General features: G+C 46.0%; 1 protein-coding gene across 3 annotated transcripts in view; it reads left to right on the top strand.

The window, feature by feature from the left end:
- Nucleotides 1-16970, top strand: part of LOC140187822 (bridge-like lipid transfer protein family member 2) — a 109563-nt gene that overhangs the window by 53233 nt on the left and 39360 nt on the right. For 2 of the 3 annotated variants that reach the window (XM_072243609.1, XM_072243611.1), the window contains 6 exons: nt 87-277; nt 4507-4606; nt 8075-8274; nt 13350-13671; nt 14107-14264; nt 15183-15389. In XM_072243609.1, the coding sequence (XP_072099710.1) occupies nt 87-277; nt 4507-4606; nt 8075-8274; nt 13350-13671; nt 14107-14264; nt 15183-15389 (1178 nt within the window). The remainder of the gene's footprint in view (nt 1-86; nt 278-4506; nt 4607-8074; nt 8275-13349; nt 13672-14106; nt 14265-15182; nt 15390-16970) is intronic. The other variant, XM_072243610.1, reaches the window with a different exon arrangement.

A 16970-nucleotide genomic window follows, 5' to 3' on the forward strand; every position in this document is an offset into this window, starting at 1 on the left:
AGTGTAACCTGGAGAGTGGAGCTCCGCTGTGCTGGTGGTCGCTGAGATGTTGGGGCAGTTGATAATAACTACTGTTCCACACTCAGGAAGCACCGAGTCTCGAATCCTGTTGTACAGCAGCACCTTGCGCTGGATGCAGAATTTCTGGGCCACGTGGACAACTGTTTCCAGACCCATCTGTCGGGGGAAGCTCTTCAATAATCTGAAACCAAGCAAGAAGAAGCTAAGCCAACATTACAAGCTGGTGTCCTTCAATCCCGTCTTTCCCCAATTACAGGTACTGTGCCTTGTCCTGACCTTCAGTGATCCATTCAGCAGAACAACAGAAACAACAACAACAGTAAAGCAAGCCCTTTTCCCACCCACGCAGACAGACCTCCACCCAAGCACAGGCCATCTTTGGGACTCTCGGACATCAGGCCTCCAACCTCTATTCTCTGGCCCAGACATGCACGTGTCAGGCCTGTGACCTCCAGACTCCATTGTGGACTTGCTGGTCTTTGGTAAATGCTGCTTTGCAGGCAGTTCATCCTGCAGTTACAGATCTGTATGCATCTGGATGACTGGGAATGTTTCCTGATGACCTGTAGCTCCCCGCTGTCCTGTTTCCCACCATCTCTGGAAGTCCATAAGACATAGGAGCAGAATTAGGCCATTTGGCCCATCGAGTCTACTCTGCCATTCAATCATGGCTGATCCTCTTTTTTTTCACTTCACCAACCCCACTCCCAGCCTTCTCCCCGTAACCTTTGGTGCTGTGGCCAACCAAGAACCTATCAAATTCCGTCTTAAGTACACCCAACAAACTGACCTCCACAGCGGCCTGTAGTAACAAATTTCACAAATTCACCACTCTCTGGCTAAAGGAATTTCTCTGCACCTCAGTTTTAAATGAATGTCCCTCTAACCTGATGCTGTGCCCTCTTGCCCTAGACTCCCCCACCATGGGAACATCCTTTCCACATCTAATATGTCTAAGCCTTTAAACATTCTAAAGGTTTCAAAGAGATTCCCCCTCATCCTTCTATATTCCAGCAAGTACAGACCCAAAGCCGTCAAATATTCCTCATATGATAACCCTTTCATTCCCAAAATCATCCTTGTGAATCTCCTCTGGACCCTCTCCAATGCCAGCACATCTTTTCTCAGATGAGGAGCCCAAAACTGTTCTCAGTACTCAAGGTGAGGCCCCACCAGTGCCTCATAAAGCCTCAGCATTATATGCCTGCTCTTATATTCCAGACCTCTTTAAATGAATGCTAACATTACATTTGTCTTCCTCACCTCTGACTCTACCTGCAAGTTAGCCTTTAGGTGTTCTGCACAAGGACTCCTAAGTCTCTTTGTACCTCAGATTTTTGGATTTCCTCCCTTTTCAGAAAATAGTCTGCACATTTATTTCTACTACCAAAGTGCATGTCCATACATTTTCCAACGCTGTTTTTCATTTGCCACTTTCTTGCCCATTCTCTTAATCTGTTTAAGTCCTTCTGCAGCCTTCCTGTTTCCTCAACATTATTTGCCCTTCCACCAATCTTCGTATCATCTACATACTTGGCAACAAAGCCAGCTATTCCCTTATCTAAATCATTGATATACAGCATAAAAAGAAGTGGTCCCAACACTAACCCCTGTGGAACACCACTAGTCACTGGCAGCCAACCAAAAAAGGATCCTTTTATTCCCATTTGCTACCTCCTACCAATACTCTAACCATGTCAGTAACTTTGCTGTAATACCATGGGCTCTTAGCTTGGTAAGCAGCCTCGTGCGTGACACTTTGTCAAAGGCCTTCTGAAAGTCCAAAAATGCAACATCCACTGCATCCCCTTTATCTATCCTACTTGTCTCCTCAAAGAATTCCATCAGGCAAGATTTTCCCTTAAGGAAACCATGCTGACTTTGTTCTATCTTGTCCTTTGTCACCAAGCACTTCATAACTTTGTCATTAACAATTGATTCCAACATCTTCCCAACCACTGAGGTCAGGCTAACTGGTCTATAGTTTCCTTTCTCTTGCCTTCCTCCTTTGTTAAAGAGTGGAGTGACATTTGCAATTTTCCGGTCCTCTGGAACCATGTTGGAGTCCGATGATTGTTGAAAGATCGTTACTAATTGCTCCAATGTCTCTACTGCTATCTCTCTCAGTCTGTTGAGCACTACCTCCCTTGTAATAATAACTGCACTTGATTCTCTTCCCTCACACCCTTCAACACCTGGCACACTGTTAGTGTCTTCCACAGTGAAGACTGATGCAAAATACTCATTTAGTTCATCTTTTCCCTCGTAATGGTTCTCTGGTTGCTTTCTGTAAGGTTTTAAAAGCTTCCCAATCCTCTATCTTCCTGCTAATTTTTGCTTTGTTGTATGCCCTCTCTTTTGCTTTTACATCAGCTTTGACTTCCCCCATCGGCCATGGATGTACTGTTTTGCCATTTGAGTTTTTCTTTGCTTTTGGAATCCATCTATCCTGCAACTTCCTAATTTTTTCCCCCAGAAATTCAAGTTCTGTCATCCCTGCTAGCATCTCCTTCCAATTTACTTTGGCCAGCTCCTCTCTCATACCACTGTAATTTTCTTTACTCCACTGAAATACTACTACATCAGGCTTTACTTTCTCCCCATCAAGTTTCAAATCGTACTTAATCATATTGTGATCACTGCCTCCTAAGGGTTCCTTTAAGACCTTATGTTTCCTAATTGCCTCTAGTTCATTATATAACACTCAATCCAGTATAGCTGATCCCTTATTAGGCTCAATAGCAAGCTGCACTAAAAAGCCAAAATTTTCATAGGCATTCAACAAATTCACTCTCTTGAGATCCATTACCAACCTGATTTTTCCCAATCTACCCACATGTTAAAATCTCTCATGATTATCATAACATTGCAGTTTCGACATGCTTTTTCTATGTCCCATTGTAATCTGTAGTCCACATCCCAACTACTGCTTGTAGGCCTGTACATACTGCTATCAGGGTCCTTCTACCCTTGCAGGTCACAACCCACAAAGATTCAACATCTTCCAATCCTATGTCACATCTTTCTAATGATTTGTTGCTGTTCTTTACCAGCAGAGCCACACCCATTCTGCCTACCTTCCTATCCCTCCGATACAACGTGTAACCTTGGACATTCAGCCCCTAACTACAACCATCCTTCAACTATGATTCAGTGATGGCCACAACATCATACCTGGCAATCTGTAATATTGCAACAAGATCATCCACCTTATTTCTTATACTCTGTGCATTGAGATATAACACTTTCGAGTACTGTATTTGCAATATCTTTTTGATTCTACATCTCTAATGCACTGATACTCACCCTACTGGCTGCAGTTTTGTCTTATCGTCTGCCTGCCCTTCCTGACAGTCTGACTGCATGCTATCTTTGCTTTTTCACCATTGGTCCTATCCCTTCTGTCTGGTTCCCAGCCCCCTTCCAAATAGTTTAAACCCTCCCTAGCAGCTCTAACAAACCTGCCTGCGAGAATATTGGTCCTTCTGGGGTTCAGATGCAACCCGTCCCTTTTATACAGGTCATACCTCCCTCAGAATAGATCCCAATGATCCAAGAACCTGAAGCCCTGCCCCTGTACCAGCTTCTCAGCCGCACATTTATCTGCCAAATCATTCTGTTTCTACCCTCACTGGTGCATGGCAGAGGCTGCAATCCAGAAACTACTACCCTGGAAGTCCTGGTTCTTGGTTTTCTGCATAACTCTCTAAATTCTCTCTTCAGAACTTTTTTGCTTTTCCTTCCTATATCATTGGTACCAATATGTACCAAAGTAATCTGGTTGCTTTCCCTCCCCTTCCAAATTGCTGTGAACGTGATCTGAGGCATCCCTGACCCTGGCACCTAGGAGGCAACATACCATCCGGGTGTCTCTGAGAGTTCTGCACTCTCAGGGTTTCCGAGTTTTTCCAGATCTCTGGAAGTTTCTGGATGGCTGTTGGAATAACCAGGCTGTCTGCTTGACTGCAGATTGTCCAGATCCTTTAGGGATTTTCTGTAAGTGTCTGGATTTCGTGATCTTCATGAAAGCGTACAATTGTTTCTGGATGCTCTAGATTTAGATTAGATTAGCTTTATTTGTCACACATACATAAAAACACAAAGTGGAATGTGCCAACTGTGTCAATACCCAACACAGTCCGAGAACGTGTTGGGGGCTAGCCTGCAAGTGTCGCTATGCTTCTGGCGCCAATATTGCAGGCCCACGACTTACTAACCCTTACTAATCCGTACAACCTCATAACGTGGGAGGAATCTGGAGCACCCAGAGGAAAGCCTTACTGTCTTGGGGAGAACATACGTTCAGTGGCGGGAACTAAGCCTGGATTGCTTGTGCTGTAATAGTGTTATGCTAATGCTATGCTACATGCCAGAGAGATTGTTGGAGTCTCTCTAGATATACCCGGGAGTGCCTGGGTATGTTTCTGTGAGATTTCTGTTGACATTGATCATCTAATCCTTGTGATTCACCCCCTCATTACCCAGGTTCATTACTGGGCTTCATTTGCCCAACAGCGGGGTATCGAACTGCAGTGCTCCCAAGGGTACGTGTCCTGCCGAGGAACACAGAGGTTCATTCCCCAGGGTAAGAAAGATTTGCGTTTCCATTCAAGAACCAGTGCGTTTTGTTATCACAGAAACATGGTCAATCTATACACAAGCAGTTCCCAAATGTACCAGCAAGTAACAATGTATTTGTGTAGCAATATTGATGCTGAATATTGGCTAGAGATTTCAACAGGCTTAAAATAGAAGCTGTGGAACTGGGATATTGGAGGAAACTGGACCACCCAGGGAAATCCACAGGGGTCACAGACAGAAATTTTACACTCCACACAAACAACCAGGTGTCTGAAACAGTGAAGCAGACTCATCCAGCTGCTTTGTCCTATCCTCATTTGCAGAGGGCGTTTAAAAACTCTACCATAATTTCCTCCCCTCCCTACTTCCCATCACCTTTCTTCACTGTCCCCCTCTCCTTCTCTCTCCCAGTCTGATCTCCCACTGTCTCCCTCTCCTCCTGTATCCCCGTCTGATCTCCCATCACCATTTCCATCATAGGAAAGAGTTTGTCAAATGTGTTAGTTTCCTTCATCAATACATAGAAGTCCCAACTACAGAGAGTGTGATACTCGATCTCCTATTAGGGAATGAGACAGAGCAGGTGACAGAAACTTGTGTAGGGGAGCACTGCATCTAGTGATCATAATGCCATTAGTTTCAAGACAATTATGTAAAAGGATAGGTCTGGTCCTTGGGTTGAGATTCGAAGTTGGAGAAAAGGTGATTTTGGTGTTATCAGAAAGGATCTGGCACATGTGGATTGGGATAGGTTGTTTTCTGGCAAAGGTGTACTTGGTAGTTGGGAGGCTTTAAAAGTGAAATTTTGAGAGTACAAAGTTTGTTCCTGTCAGAATAAAAGGCAAAGACAACAGGTTTAGGGAAACTTGGTTTTCGAGAAATATCGAGGCCCTGGTTAAGAAAGAGCAGGTGTAGGCAAGCAAGAACAAATGAGGTGCTTGAGTATAAGAAGTGCAAGAAAACACTTACAAAGGAAATCAGGAGGGCTAAAAGAAGACATGAGGGTGCTCTAACAGACAAGGTGAGGGAGAAATCTAAGGGCTTCCAGAGATGTATTCAGACCAAAAGAATAGCAAGGGACAAAATTGGTCCTCTGGAAGATCAGAGTGGTAATCTATGTGTGGAGCTGAAAGAGATGGAGAGATCTTAAATGGATGTTTTGGATCTGTATTTACACAAGAGATGGACATGAAGTTTGTGGATATGAGGTAATACATAGGCGAGGTAATGGACCCTGTACAGATGGCAGTCTGCTGTCTTAAGGCAAATTAGAGTGGATAAATCCCCAGCACCTGACAATCTCTTCGCTCGACTCTATGGGAGGTTAGTACAGGAGTTGCAGGGGATCTCACAAAGATATTTAAAACAACCTTAGCCACGGTGAGATGGTGGAGGATTAGAGGATAGCTGGTGGTGTTGTTTAAGACAGGCTCTAAGAATAAGCCAGGAAATTACAGGCCAGTGAGCCTGCCTTCAGCGGTGGAAAGTTATTGGATTGTGTTCTAAGGGACTGGGTATATAAGTATTTGGATAGACAGGGAATGATTTGGGATAGTCAATATGGCTTTGTGTGTGGTAAGTCATGTCTAACCAATCTTGGTCTTTCGAGGAAATTACCAGGAAAGTTGACGAAGACAAGGCAGTGGATGTTGTCTACGTGGACCTTAGCAAGGCCTTTGACAAGGTCCCACATGGGAAGTTGGTCAGGAAGGTTCAGTCATTTGGCAGTCACTTCGGATTAGACATTGGCTTTGCAGAAGAGGCCAGAGAGTGGTAGTAGATGGTTGCCTTTCTGACTGGGGGCCTGTGACTAGTGGAGTGCTGTAGGGATAGGTGGTGGATCCATTGTTTGTCATCTATATCAGCAATCTGGATGATAATGTGGTAAACTGGATCTGCAAATTTGCGGATGACACCAAGATGGGGGTTATAGTCCACAGTGAGGAAGGCTATCAAAGCTTACAGTAGGATTTGGACCAACTAAAAAAAAATGGGCTGAAAAAGTGGCTGATGGAATTTAATGGAGAGAGGTGCAAGGTGTTGCACTTTGGGAGGACCGTCCCGGATAGTTCTTAAATGGTGAGTGGTAGGGCGTTGAGGAAAGTGTAGAACAGAGGGATCTGGGAATACAGATCCATAGTTCTTTGAAAGTGGCATCACAGGTAGATAGGGTCGTAAAAAGAAAAAGCTTTTGGCACTTTGTCCTTCATAAATTAATGTATTGAATACAGGAGTTGGGATGTTATGTTGAAATTGCATAAGACATTGGTAAGGCTTACTTTGGAGTATTGTGTCCAGTTTTGGTCACCCACCCATCGAAAAGATGTCAATAAGATTGAAAGCATGCAGAGAAAATTTTCAAGGATGTTGCTGGGACTTGAGAGCCTGCGTTATAGGGAATAGGTTAGTAATTTATTCCCTAGAATGTAGAAGTCTGGGGGGAGATTTGATGGAGGTACACAAAAATTTGAAGGGTATAGATAGGATAAGTGCAAGCAGGCTTTTTCCTCTGAGGTTGGTTGAGACTAGAACTAGAGGTCATGGGTTAAGGGTGAAAGGTAGAATGTTTAAGGGGAGACTGACGGGGAATTTTTTCACTCAGAATGTGGAATGAGCTGCCAGCGTGTGTGGTAGATGCGGGGTCGATTTCAGCATTTAAGAGAAATTTGTGTAAGTACATGTTTGGGAGGGGTATGGAGGGTTATGGTCTGGGTGCAGATCAAGGGGACTAGGCAAATTAATGGTTTGGCATGGACACTATGGGCCGAAGGGCCTGTTTCTATCCCTCTATGACTCCATCTCCTTCTCCTCCTCTTTCCCACTGTTTCCCTCCCCTCCTCTCCCCATCTTCCCATCACCATCTCCCTCCCTTTCCCTCTCCCTCTACTCTCCCCATCACCCCCCCTCACCATCTCTCTCCCTACAGCTCTTCCCCATTGCCATCTCCCTCCCTTTCTCTTCCCCATCGCCATCTCCCTCCCTTTCTCTTCCCCATCGCCATCTCCCTCCCTTTCTCTTCCCCATCGCCATCTCCCTCCCTTTCTCTTCCCCATCGCCATCTCCCTCCCTTTCTCTTCCCCATCGCCATCTCCCTCCCTTTCTCTTCCCCATCTCTATCTCCCTCCTTTTCTCTTCCCCATCACCATCTCCCTCCCTTTCTCTTCCCCATCTCTCTCTGCTCCTCTCTCCCCATCACCATCTCCCTCCCTTCCCTCCTCTCTCACCATTGCCATCTCCCTTCCCTCATCTCTTGGCCCACCCCCCCTCCCCATCTGTCCCCTGTCTATCCCCCTCCCCTCCTCTCACCATTTGTTATCCCATCAGCGCAGTTCATTCCAGAAGCATTTGGGTAACCTGCTGTTGCCCTGCTCTCTGGGTTTGAGTGGAGAGTGGGGTGGTGTTGGGGTAGGGTTCTGGGAGGGTCTCAACCCTGGACACCCTCCCTGTGTACTCATGGACAGGTGTGCCTCAGCAGGGGGCTCGGTGCTGAGACGGCCGATCTCGGAGTGGAATGTCACTGAGATGTACAGCAAGCTGAACCTGGTCACTGTCTACCTGATGACATCAGCTGCGGAAGAGAGTGCCGAGCAGCGGCTGGATGCGCAGGTGACCAAGACTCACCTCCTCAGCCTCTCATCCCTCAACTACCAGAGGCAGAACAAAATGGAGGAGGTAACTGCAGTCGGAGGGAGGGAGGTAACTGGTTGGAGGTAGCGGTGGTAATCCTGGGGCAAGGGGAGGTGGTAACCATGGGGAAGGGAGGGGAGGTAACTGTGGTTAGAGGGAGAGGTGGTAATCCTAGGGAAAGGGCAGGGAGGAGAGGTAATTGTGTGGGACGGAGAGGAGGTAATGTCAGGTGGGGAAGTCGTAATCCTGGAGTGACGGGACGGAGGGGAGGTAGTCATGTGGGAGGGAGGGGAGGTAAATGTGGTTGGGGTGAGACGTGGCAACCATGGTCGGGGGTGAGTGGTGGCAACTGTGGTCGGTGGGGTGAAGAGGGGAGATGGCAACTGTGGCTGGGGGGGTGGAAGATGGAGATAGGAGGTGGCAACCCTGGTCGGGGTGGGGGAGGGAAGGTGGCAACCCTGGTAGGGGTGGGTGAGAGGGGAGATGGCATCCGTGGTTTTGGGGGGGGAGAGAGGTGGCAACCACGGCCGGTGCAGGGGGAGAGGGGAGGTGGCAATTGTGGTGGGGGGGAGGAGAGAGGTGGCAACCGTGGTTGGTGGGGGGGGGAGGGGAGGTGGCAACCGTGTTCGAGGGGTGGAGGTGGCAACTGTGCCTGGAGTGGGTGAGAGGGGAGGTGGCATCCATGGTCGGTGGGGGGAGAGAGAAGGTGGCAAATGTGGTCAGTAGGGTGAGGGAGGGTGGGGAGGTGGCAACCGTGGTCGGGGGGGAGCGGGATAGAGAGGTGGCAATCGTTGGGGGCATTGGGTGGTTGGGGGGAAGAGGGGAGGTGCAACCATGGCCGGGGTGAGGGAGAGGTGTGGGTGGGTGAGAGGGGTGACACTGCAATATTGAATACATATATTTTAATTGGTTTATTTTTATCTATAGATTAGAATGGAATTTTTCCTTATCTCTGGGTATAAAATTGCTAAACACAAAGCAGTGACATCTTAATTTTCTTAGTCTGTTGTCTGTAAGCTTTCTGATACTCGCTTCTGTTCCGGTTTCCTTTGTTCAACTCGTAATAAAACAACCGTGAAGCAGCAAGTTTTGTGCCTGACTTCTAAAAGAACCTTGGTTTAAAATTCTAAAATCTGCCAAGTGGTATAATTGGCAAAGATTTCAGATCTAGTACTTGCAACAATCGTCCAGACATAGTGGAATTTTTGGCACCTAAACGAGCAGTAAGAACTTCCTCTTTGTGTTCAAATTGTCTGAAAGAAAATTAGTCTCAAAAGATGGCAGTGAGTTCAGACACAGTGACCGCACCATTTCTAGGTGTAATAGTTCGTCCATGTCCTGTACATCTTCGTTATGATTGGAAAACGCTGCTGAATATTAAATATACTGTGCACAGCAATTCGACCTCGCTAGTGAACTGTTGGACTGCAGAGGAGCTCGGCAGCTTGGGCTAACTGCACACACCGTTGCCTGCCTCAGACATCCGCAGGAGACACCGTCGAAAGCAGTGCACAAGAAAACAAATGAGGGGTAGGCGTACTGGGATATGGGAGCAACTTGGATCGAAGCCCATCAGGCTGGTTCTCCCATTGTTCTTACTGGCAAAGGTCCGTTCACTTGAAAATAAACTGGGCTACTTACGCCTGAGAGTGAATCAGGAAGAGATGAAGGACATCTGCGCACTCATTCTCACTAAATTTGGCTTCAGGACTCGATACCAGATGTCATCCAGCTGGAGAGTTTCAGCACGTTTTGGGCTGACAGGATCCCAGCGATCTCAAGCAAGCCCCATGGTAGCAGTATCAGTATTTACATAAATAAGGACTGGTGTACAGATGCTTTAGCAGTGACATCCCACTGTTTGCAGATAATTGAGTTTATTTTTGTGAAGTGCAGACTGTTTTGATAACCAAGGGAACTCACTACAATTATGTTGATAGCTCTGTATATACCCCCTCCTTTGCTAATGCCAGTGAGGCACTGTGTGAGCTCTACAGCATCATCAGTAACTTTCAAACCAAGCACCCCGATGGTATCTTCATTATCACTGGTGATTTTAACCATGCAAGCCTAAAAGCAGTCCTGCGTAAATCTACCTGCATGTTGGTTTTGCTACAAGAGGTGAAAATGCACTAGATGTGGTTTATACTAACATACCAGGTGCAGTGGGCTCTCAGATCACTTATCTGTAATGCTAATTCTAGCATAAAAGTGCTGATCAAATGGGTCAAACCAATTCTAAAGGTGCTGAAAAGCTGGCCTGAGGGGGCAATCTCAGCACTGCAGGACTGCTTTGAAAACATGAGCTGGAGAATGTTCAGGGAGGCTGCTACCTATGGCAACTATGTTATCATCGAGAAATATGTGGATTCTGTGACCATCTACATAGTGAAGTGTACTGAGGATGTTACTATCACAAGATGCCTCCATATGAGGGCAAATCATAAGCTATGACTTACTGCAGACATCTCTGCAGGGTTGAGGGATTGTGAATCTTGTCTTTAGACTGGGGGATGTGACAGCTCTCAGGGAAGCAAGAACTGCGCTTTCCTGCTCCATCAGGAAGGGGAAACGGGAGCATCCCTTGACAATATACAACCACTTCTGCGATACCAGTGACACAAGACACACGTGGCAGGGAATTCAGAGGATTGCAGACTACATGTCTACCTTGCACATCAGTGACCAGGATGCCTCACTGCCCAACAGACTGAATATCATTTACGCCTGGTTTGATGCAAAGAGCAAACTGCTGGTGAGTAAGGCTCTCCTCCCCCCAGGGGAGCAGACATTTCATCTGGCTGAAGCTGAGGTGAGGAAGACCCTGGCCAGAGTCAACCCACGTAAAGCTGCAGGGCCCAGTGATGTACCAGGTAGGGTTCTGAAAGGCTGAGGTACTGATGGATATATTCAACACCTTTCTGGAGGTGTTGTCCCCTTGGTTTTCAAGGTGGCAACCATCAATCCAGTGCAATATTGAACAGTCTCCCTTTCCAGTGCTGCCATCCGAACTCTGGAAAATTACAGCTCATATCGGACAGTCCTCTGAGACAGCAACACCATTTGAACTCCAAGGAATTACAGGATGGACATGATGTGGACCCTACAGCGGCCCCTAGCAACTCAAGTGAGGATGACAGTGATGAAACAATAAGATTGACAGCTATGTCACATCTTTCTCCAATGAAGACCAAGGGAGTGAAGATGTGCAAAACTGAAGATAAAACCATTGCTAAGTAAATTCAACAGCTATTACTCAACCACTTGTTGGATCTCAGTAATTTTCGATCCGAGTTCTTTTACGTGTTCAGGAATGAGTGAAAAAATTTGATTTTTCACGATCATTTATCTTAAAGTTTAAACACAGGAGAGATACTAAGATAAAGTAACAGTGATACGAGGCAAATGAGAGACGAGAAATTAAAGAGATTCAATGTGATGCTTTTGAAAAATCTATCACCCTTGTACTTGAGATAACAGAAATTCCTATGCTAAGGATAAGCCAATTAAGAGGCTACTCAATTATGACGCGTGTAAAATGTGCACTTGCACATCCAATTTAAAATGAAAAAGGGTGGTAAGCCATAATGTAACTGCTATACTGCCTTCTGGAATTATGGAAATAAATTTGAACACTGTACCTCAGATGAACATACAAGATTATCTGGCACAGCAAATACACTCTCTAGGTCACATTGGAGTGCAAAAGATGCCAATCAGATTCTCTCAATGGTGATGGAATCCAAAGTGCGGTGCACAAACTCAACGTATGTTTGAAAGATGCATGATATGCCAGTAAAAAATGATGAAGCAGCAGAAAAGGCACCACAATTAAGTGCCCTTGCCCCACCTAGTCCATTTTTACATTTACAAGTGGACTATATTTCTTTGCCAAAGTGTCATGAATGCTCAAATGTACTGGTAATAATGGACAAGTTTTCAAGATGGGTGGAAGCTATTTCAGCAAGGAAAACCTCTGCCACATACACAGCAAAAACTGATCAAGGACTGTATTCCTAGTTGGGGATTGCCATGTCACATCAACTCTGACCAAAGAACGCATTTCACTGTGAATGTTTGTTGGAATTGTGTCAACTGATGGACATTGAATGGTGTTTTCATTGTCCACATCACCCATATTCATCAGGACAAGTGGAACAAATGAATGCAACCATCAAACAATGCTTGACTAAGTATCATGAGGGTGTACCATGGCCTACAGCTCTTCCTGTAGTCTTATGTAGCATCAGAACAACTACAAACAAAAACATTAAACAAAGTCCATTTGAGGTGATAACAAGGCGCCCTATGTCACTGCCAGGAGCCCTCGTTCTGAGAGAGGCTGATATGGCAGATAGTTTAGTTAACTATTGTGTTAAATTAACCAAAGTTGTACAACCTGCTTCTCAAAAGGCTTCTCCTGCTTGGAGTGATCCATGAGAAGGAGGGCATACCCTGATTCCTGGTCAGTGGGTATCTGCACAAGGATCCACTGGGACCTCGATGGGATAGTCCTTATCAAGTGCTGTTAATTACCAACTTGGCAGTAAAAGAAGGTAAAATTAAGTGGATATATGCTAGCCACTACAAGGAGCTGAAGTGGTACCCAAGGAGGACAACAAGCTCTGTGGCTAATGTGCTCATAACCTCTTGGCCACGGTGCCTACACTGAGAAAATCGTTAACCACGTAGAAAACTTCAAGCAGGTCAACAACTGCTGGACATTATGAATTTTATTCTAATATTATTTGTTGTTGTTATATTTAGCCAATCTTTCCTATTCACAATGTACCAGTTAAGGTGAATCACCATACGCTTGCAAGTAGCACATGAATCTGCTGCAGTAACTGTGGGAGAGGCAACTATGGTCAGGGGAGGTGGAGGAGGAGGAGGTTATGGTGTAAGAAGAGAGAGAGGGAAGAAGATTGTACCAGGACCATCTGTTCCCCATGAGTTGTACTGGGATTGTGTGTGGGTAGTGTGGTTGTAACAGGGCTATCTGTGAATTCTATGGTTGTACCTGGACTGTGCATACAGTTGTACTGAGACTGTGCATGGGCCATATGGTTGATCATGGGTTGAGCTGTGTGCCATGACGTGACGTGTTTCTGCCTGTTTAGGAGCTATCTGTGAAGGAGGAGGAAGGTTACACTCACAGACTTTGCCTGGTTGACCTCCGAGCATCGTGGACCCCGACCAACCGCACGGTGGCATTCGGCCTCTATGATGGGTACAAGAAGGCAGCTGTGCTGAAGCGTAACCTATCCACTGAGGCACTGAAAGGGTTAAAGATTGACATCGACCTGCAGACCAAGAAACCGAAAAGGCCACCCCCAGTACCTGCTGCCTCCAGCGCAGATGAGGAGAAACAGGAACCAAAACTGCAGGAAGGTCCAGCGAACAGAGAGGAGGGGCGGTTGCGTGGAGAGGCAGCAAGAGGAGGTGAGGGGGCCCTGCATTCCCCACAAAGAGTTCAGTGTGGACTCATTGGGTTGGAGGACCTGTTCCCATGCCATTTAATAATACGACATATTCTAGGCTTGTTTGAGGGAGTATTGAGGGAGCATCGCACTGTTGGACAGTCTATAACCCAAGCCCCCCTCTGCTCTCTTGTGTGGTTGTAATAATTCCTTTGGGTCCTACAGGTACAGCTGGCTCCAGTACTTATCCCTTGACAAATCTGTGAAGCTGCTTCATGCAGTAATTACCATGTTGTAGTTTATGGGCTCCTACTGTTCACATTTGCTGCATCAAAGGAGTTAATTCTTAGTTGTCTCTGATGTGTTGTGTGACTGCTTGGGTCTCTGGAAGGAGGGGGAAGAAACGCATGCACCCTCCTCACTCCTCACGACACCACCTCTCTGTTCGTTGCCCCAGGTGCCTCCATGTTACAGAAGCTGATCGAGGAGACGGACAGGTTTGTCGTTTTCACAGAGGAGGACTCTGGGGTGTGCGACCAGCTGTACGGGATCGTAGCCTGTCAAACAGGTGATGTGTTAAACCGGAACTGGATGATCGAGCTGGTGAACTCCCAGGTAGAGTGATTGCTGGGAAGGGTCACGAGAGAAACATGCCAATGCCCCAAGGAGAGAATCACCCTCTACATCTCCTCTCTCCCTCCCCATCATTAACCCTCTCTCATTTCACTCCCTGGACTCCCCCTATAGCGTTTCCCTCACCACCATTCAGAACCCCAAACTGCCCTTCCAGGTGAGGTAACAATTCACCCGCAAATCTATCCGGGTTGTCCATTATATCTGGTGCTCTAGGTCTGGCCTCTTCATCAGTGAGACCTGACGTCAATTGGGAGAGCATGTTGTTGAGCACCTTCGGTTCATCTGTCGCAAAATGTAGGTTTTCAGAGTGACCACTCATTCTACTTTGACTTCCCATTCTGACATGTCTGTACCTTCAGATAAATTCTCCCCCCACCCTTTACCCATTCCCTTGTCATCCCTTCTCTTCTCGCCTGCTCATCGCCTCTCTCAGGTTCCCCTCCTCCTTCCTCCCTTTCCTCCATGGTCCACTCTCCTCTCCTATCAGATTCCTCCTTCCACCTATTGCCTCCCAGTTTCTTACTCCACCTTCCCTCCCTCCCTTCCTCACCCACCCTCCTTCCCCCTCAGTGGGCTTCCCCTGTTATCTGCCAGCTTGTACTCCTTCTCTTCTCCCACCTTTCTTATTCTGCCTTCTGCACCCTTCTTTTCCTGTCCTGATGAAGGGTTTAGGCTTGAAATGTTGACAGTTTATTCCTTTCCATAAGTGCCGTCTGACCTGCTGAGTTCCTCCAGCATTTTGTGTGTGTTCCCCTTGTATCTACTTTCTCCCACCTCACTCTCTTGACACCTCATCCATCTTTTAGTGCTCATTGCCCTTTGACCCTATTTCGTTCCCTATTGCCTTTGACATGTCATGACACGTGCCCTCTGATCTGTCCACCTCTGTCCCCTTAGGTGATGTTAAGAGGTGCTGAGACAGTAGGCTGTGTCTTTGTAAGTGCTGCCAAGGCGCAGCTGATGCAGTGCCTGTACCACCCAGCCTGGTACAATGACACTCTCAAGCAAAAGACCGCCTGGACCTGCCTGCTAGACGGTATGCAGTACTTTGCCACCATGGAGACCAACCCTGCAGAGAATGAGGAGCGCCAGCTATGGTTAGAGGTGAGCTTACTGGGTCATCATTTCAAAGTTCAAAGTAAATTTATTATTGAAGTACATATACGTCACCATATACTATCCTGAGATTGATTTTCTTGCAGGAATCACAGTAGAAAAAACAAATACAATGGAATCAATGAAAAAAACTACAGACAAAGATTGGAGTAATATGCAAAGACAGTAAACTGTAAATAAATGGACAAATAATACTGAGAATGAGTTGTAGAATCCTTGCAAGTTAGCCCATCAGTTATGGAATCAATTCAGTTATGGCGAGTGAAGTTATCCACTCAGGTTTAGGATCACTCACTTTAACTCGTGTGCTGTTCTCCACTGGTTTTTCCTGTTCCCCAGCCCCTAGTTATTCTCCCCACTTCCCCCTCTCAGTTCAACAAACAGAGCAGGATCAGCTCAATCGGCCCACATTGTCCACGCCAAACATGACGTCCAATTAAACTAAGTTAGCTGGTGACATGGTAATGTAACAGTTAGCAGAATGTTTTCCAGTGCCCTTGACCTGGGTTTAGTTCCCACTACTGTCTGGGAGGAGTTTGTACGTACTCCCCATCACCATATGGGCTTCCTTCCACATTTCAAGATATATGGATTAGGGATTGTAAATTATAAGCGTGCTGTGTTGGTGCCAGAAGAATTGGAACACTTGTGGGCTGCCTCCAAAGCATTCTTGGACTGAGTTGGTCATTGACATAAACTACATATTTCACTGTATGTTTTGATGTACACATGACAGATGAAGCTATCTTCAATCTAAATCTCTTTTGCCTGCATATGATCCATTTCCCTCCATTCTTTGCATATTCATACCTGTTTAAAAAACTAAACATCGCTGTCATATTTGACTCCACTACCACTCCTAGCAGCCCGTTGAAGACACTGTTTATATACTAACACTTGCCCCTTGTGTTACCTTTAAACTTCCTCTTCCTTTAATCTTGAAAACATGTTCTCTGTTCAACATGTTCTCTATTGAACATTTCTACCCTGGGGAAAAGATTCTGACTGTCTACCTCGCCGTGCCTCTCATAATTCTATAAACCTCTATCAGGTTTTGTCCCTCCAAAGAAAACAACCCAAGTTTGTCCAACCTCAGTTTATAGCTCGTACTCTTTAATCCAGACAGCATCATGGTGAACCTCTTCTGCAGCCTCTCCCACTGGGCAAATTCAGATTTATTTATGACATGTACATAAAAACATACAGTGAAATGTGTCATTTGCATGAACAACCAACACTCAAGGACATGCTGGGGGTAGTCTGCAAGTGTTGCCACTCATTCCAGTGTCAACATAAGATGCCCACGATGCTTGGCTGAACAACGCAGAACACAAAACAGAACATGACAAGCAACAAAACAACATGGTCAAGATTTTTTTGCAGGCTGCTACCAGCATGTCCTTGAGTGTTGGTTTTTATTGCAAATGACACATTTTACTGTATGTTTTGATGTACATGTGATAAATCACATTAGTTGTTTGTCAGTCTTTGTGTGTGGTTTTTCATTAATTCTGTTGTATTTCTTTGTTCTACTATGAGCACCTGCAAGAAAATGAATCTCACTGTAAT

Source organism: Mobula birostris, chromosome 25, assembly GCF_030028105.1.
Source record: "Mobula birostris isolate sMobBir1 chromosome 25, sMobBir1.hap1, whole genome shotgun sequence".
NCBI lineage: Eukaryota > Metazoa > Chordata > Chondrichthyes > Myliobatiformes > Myliobatidae > Mobula > Mobula birostris.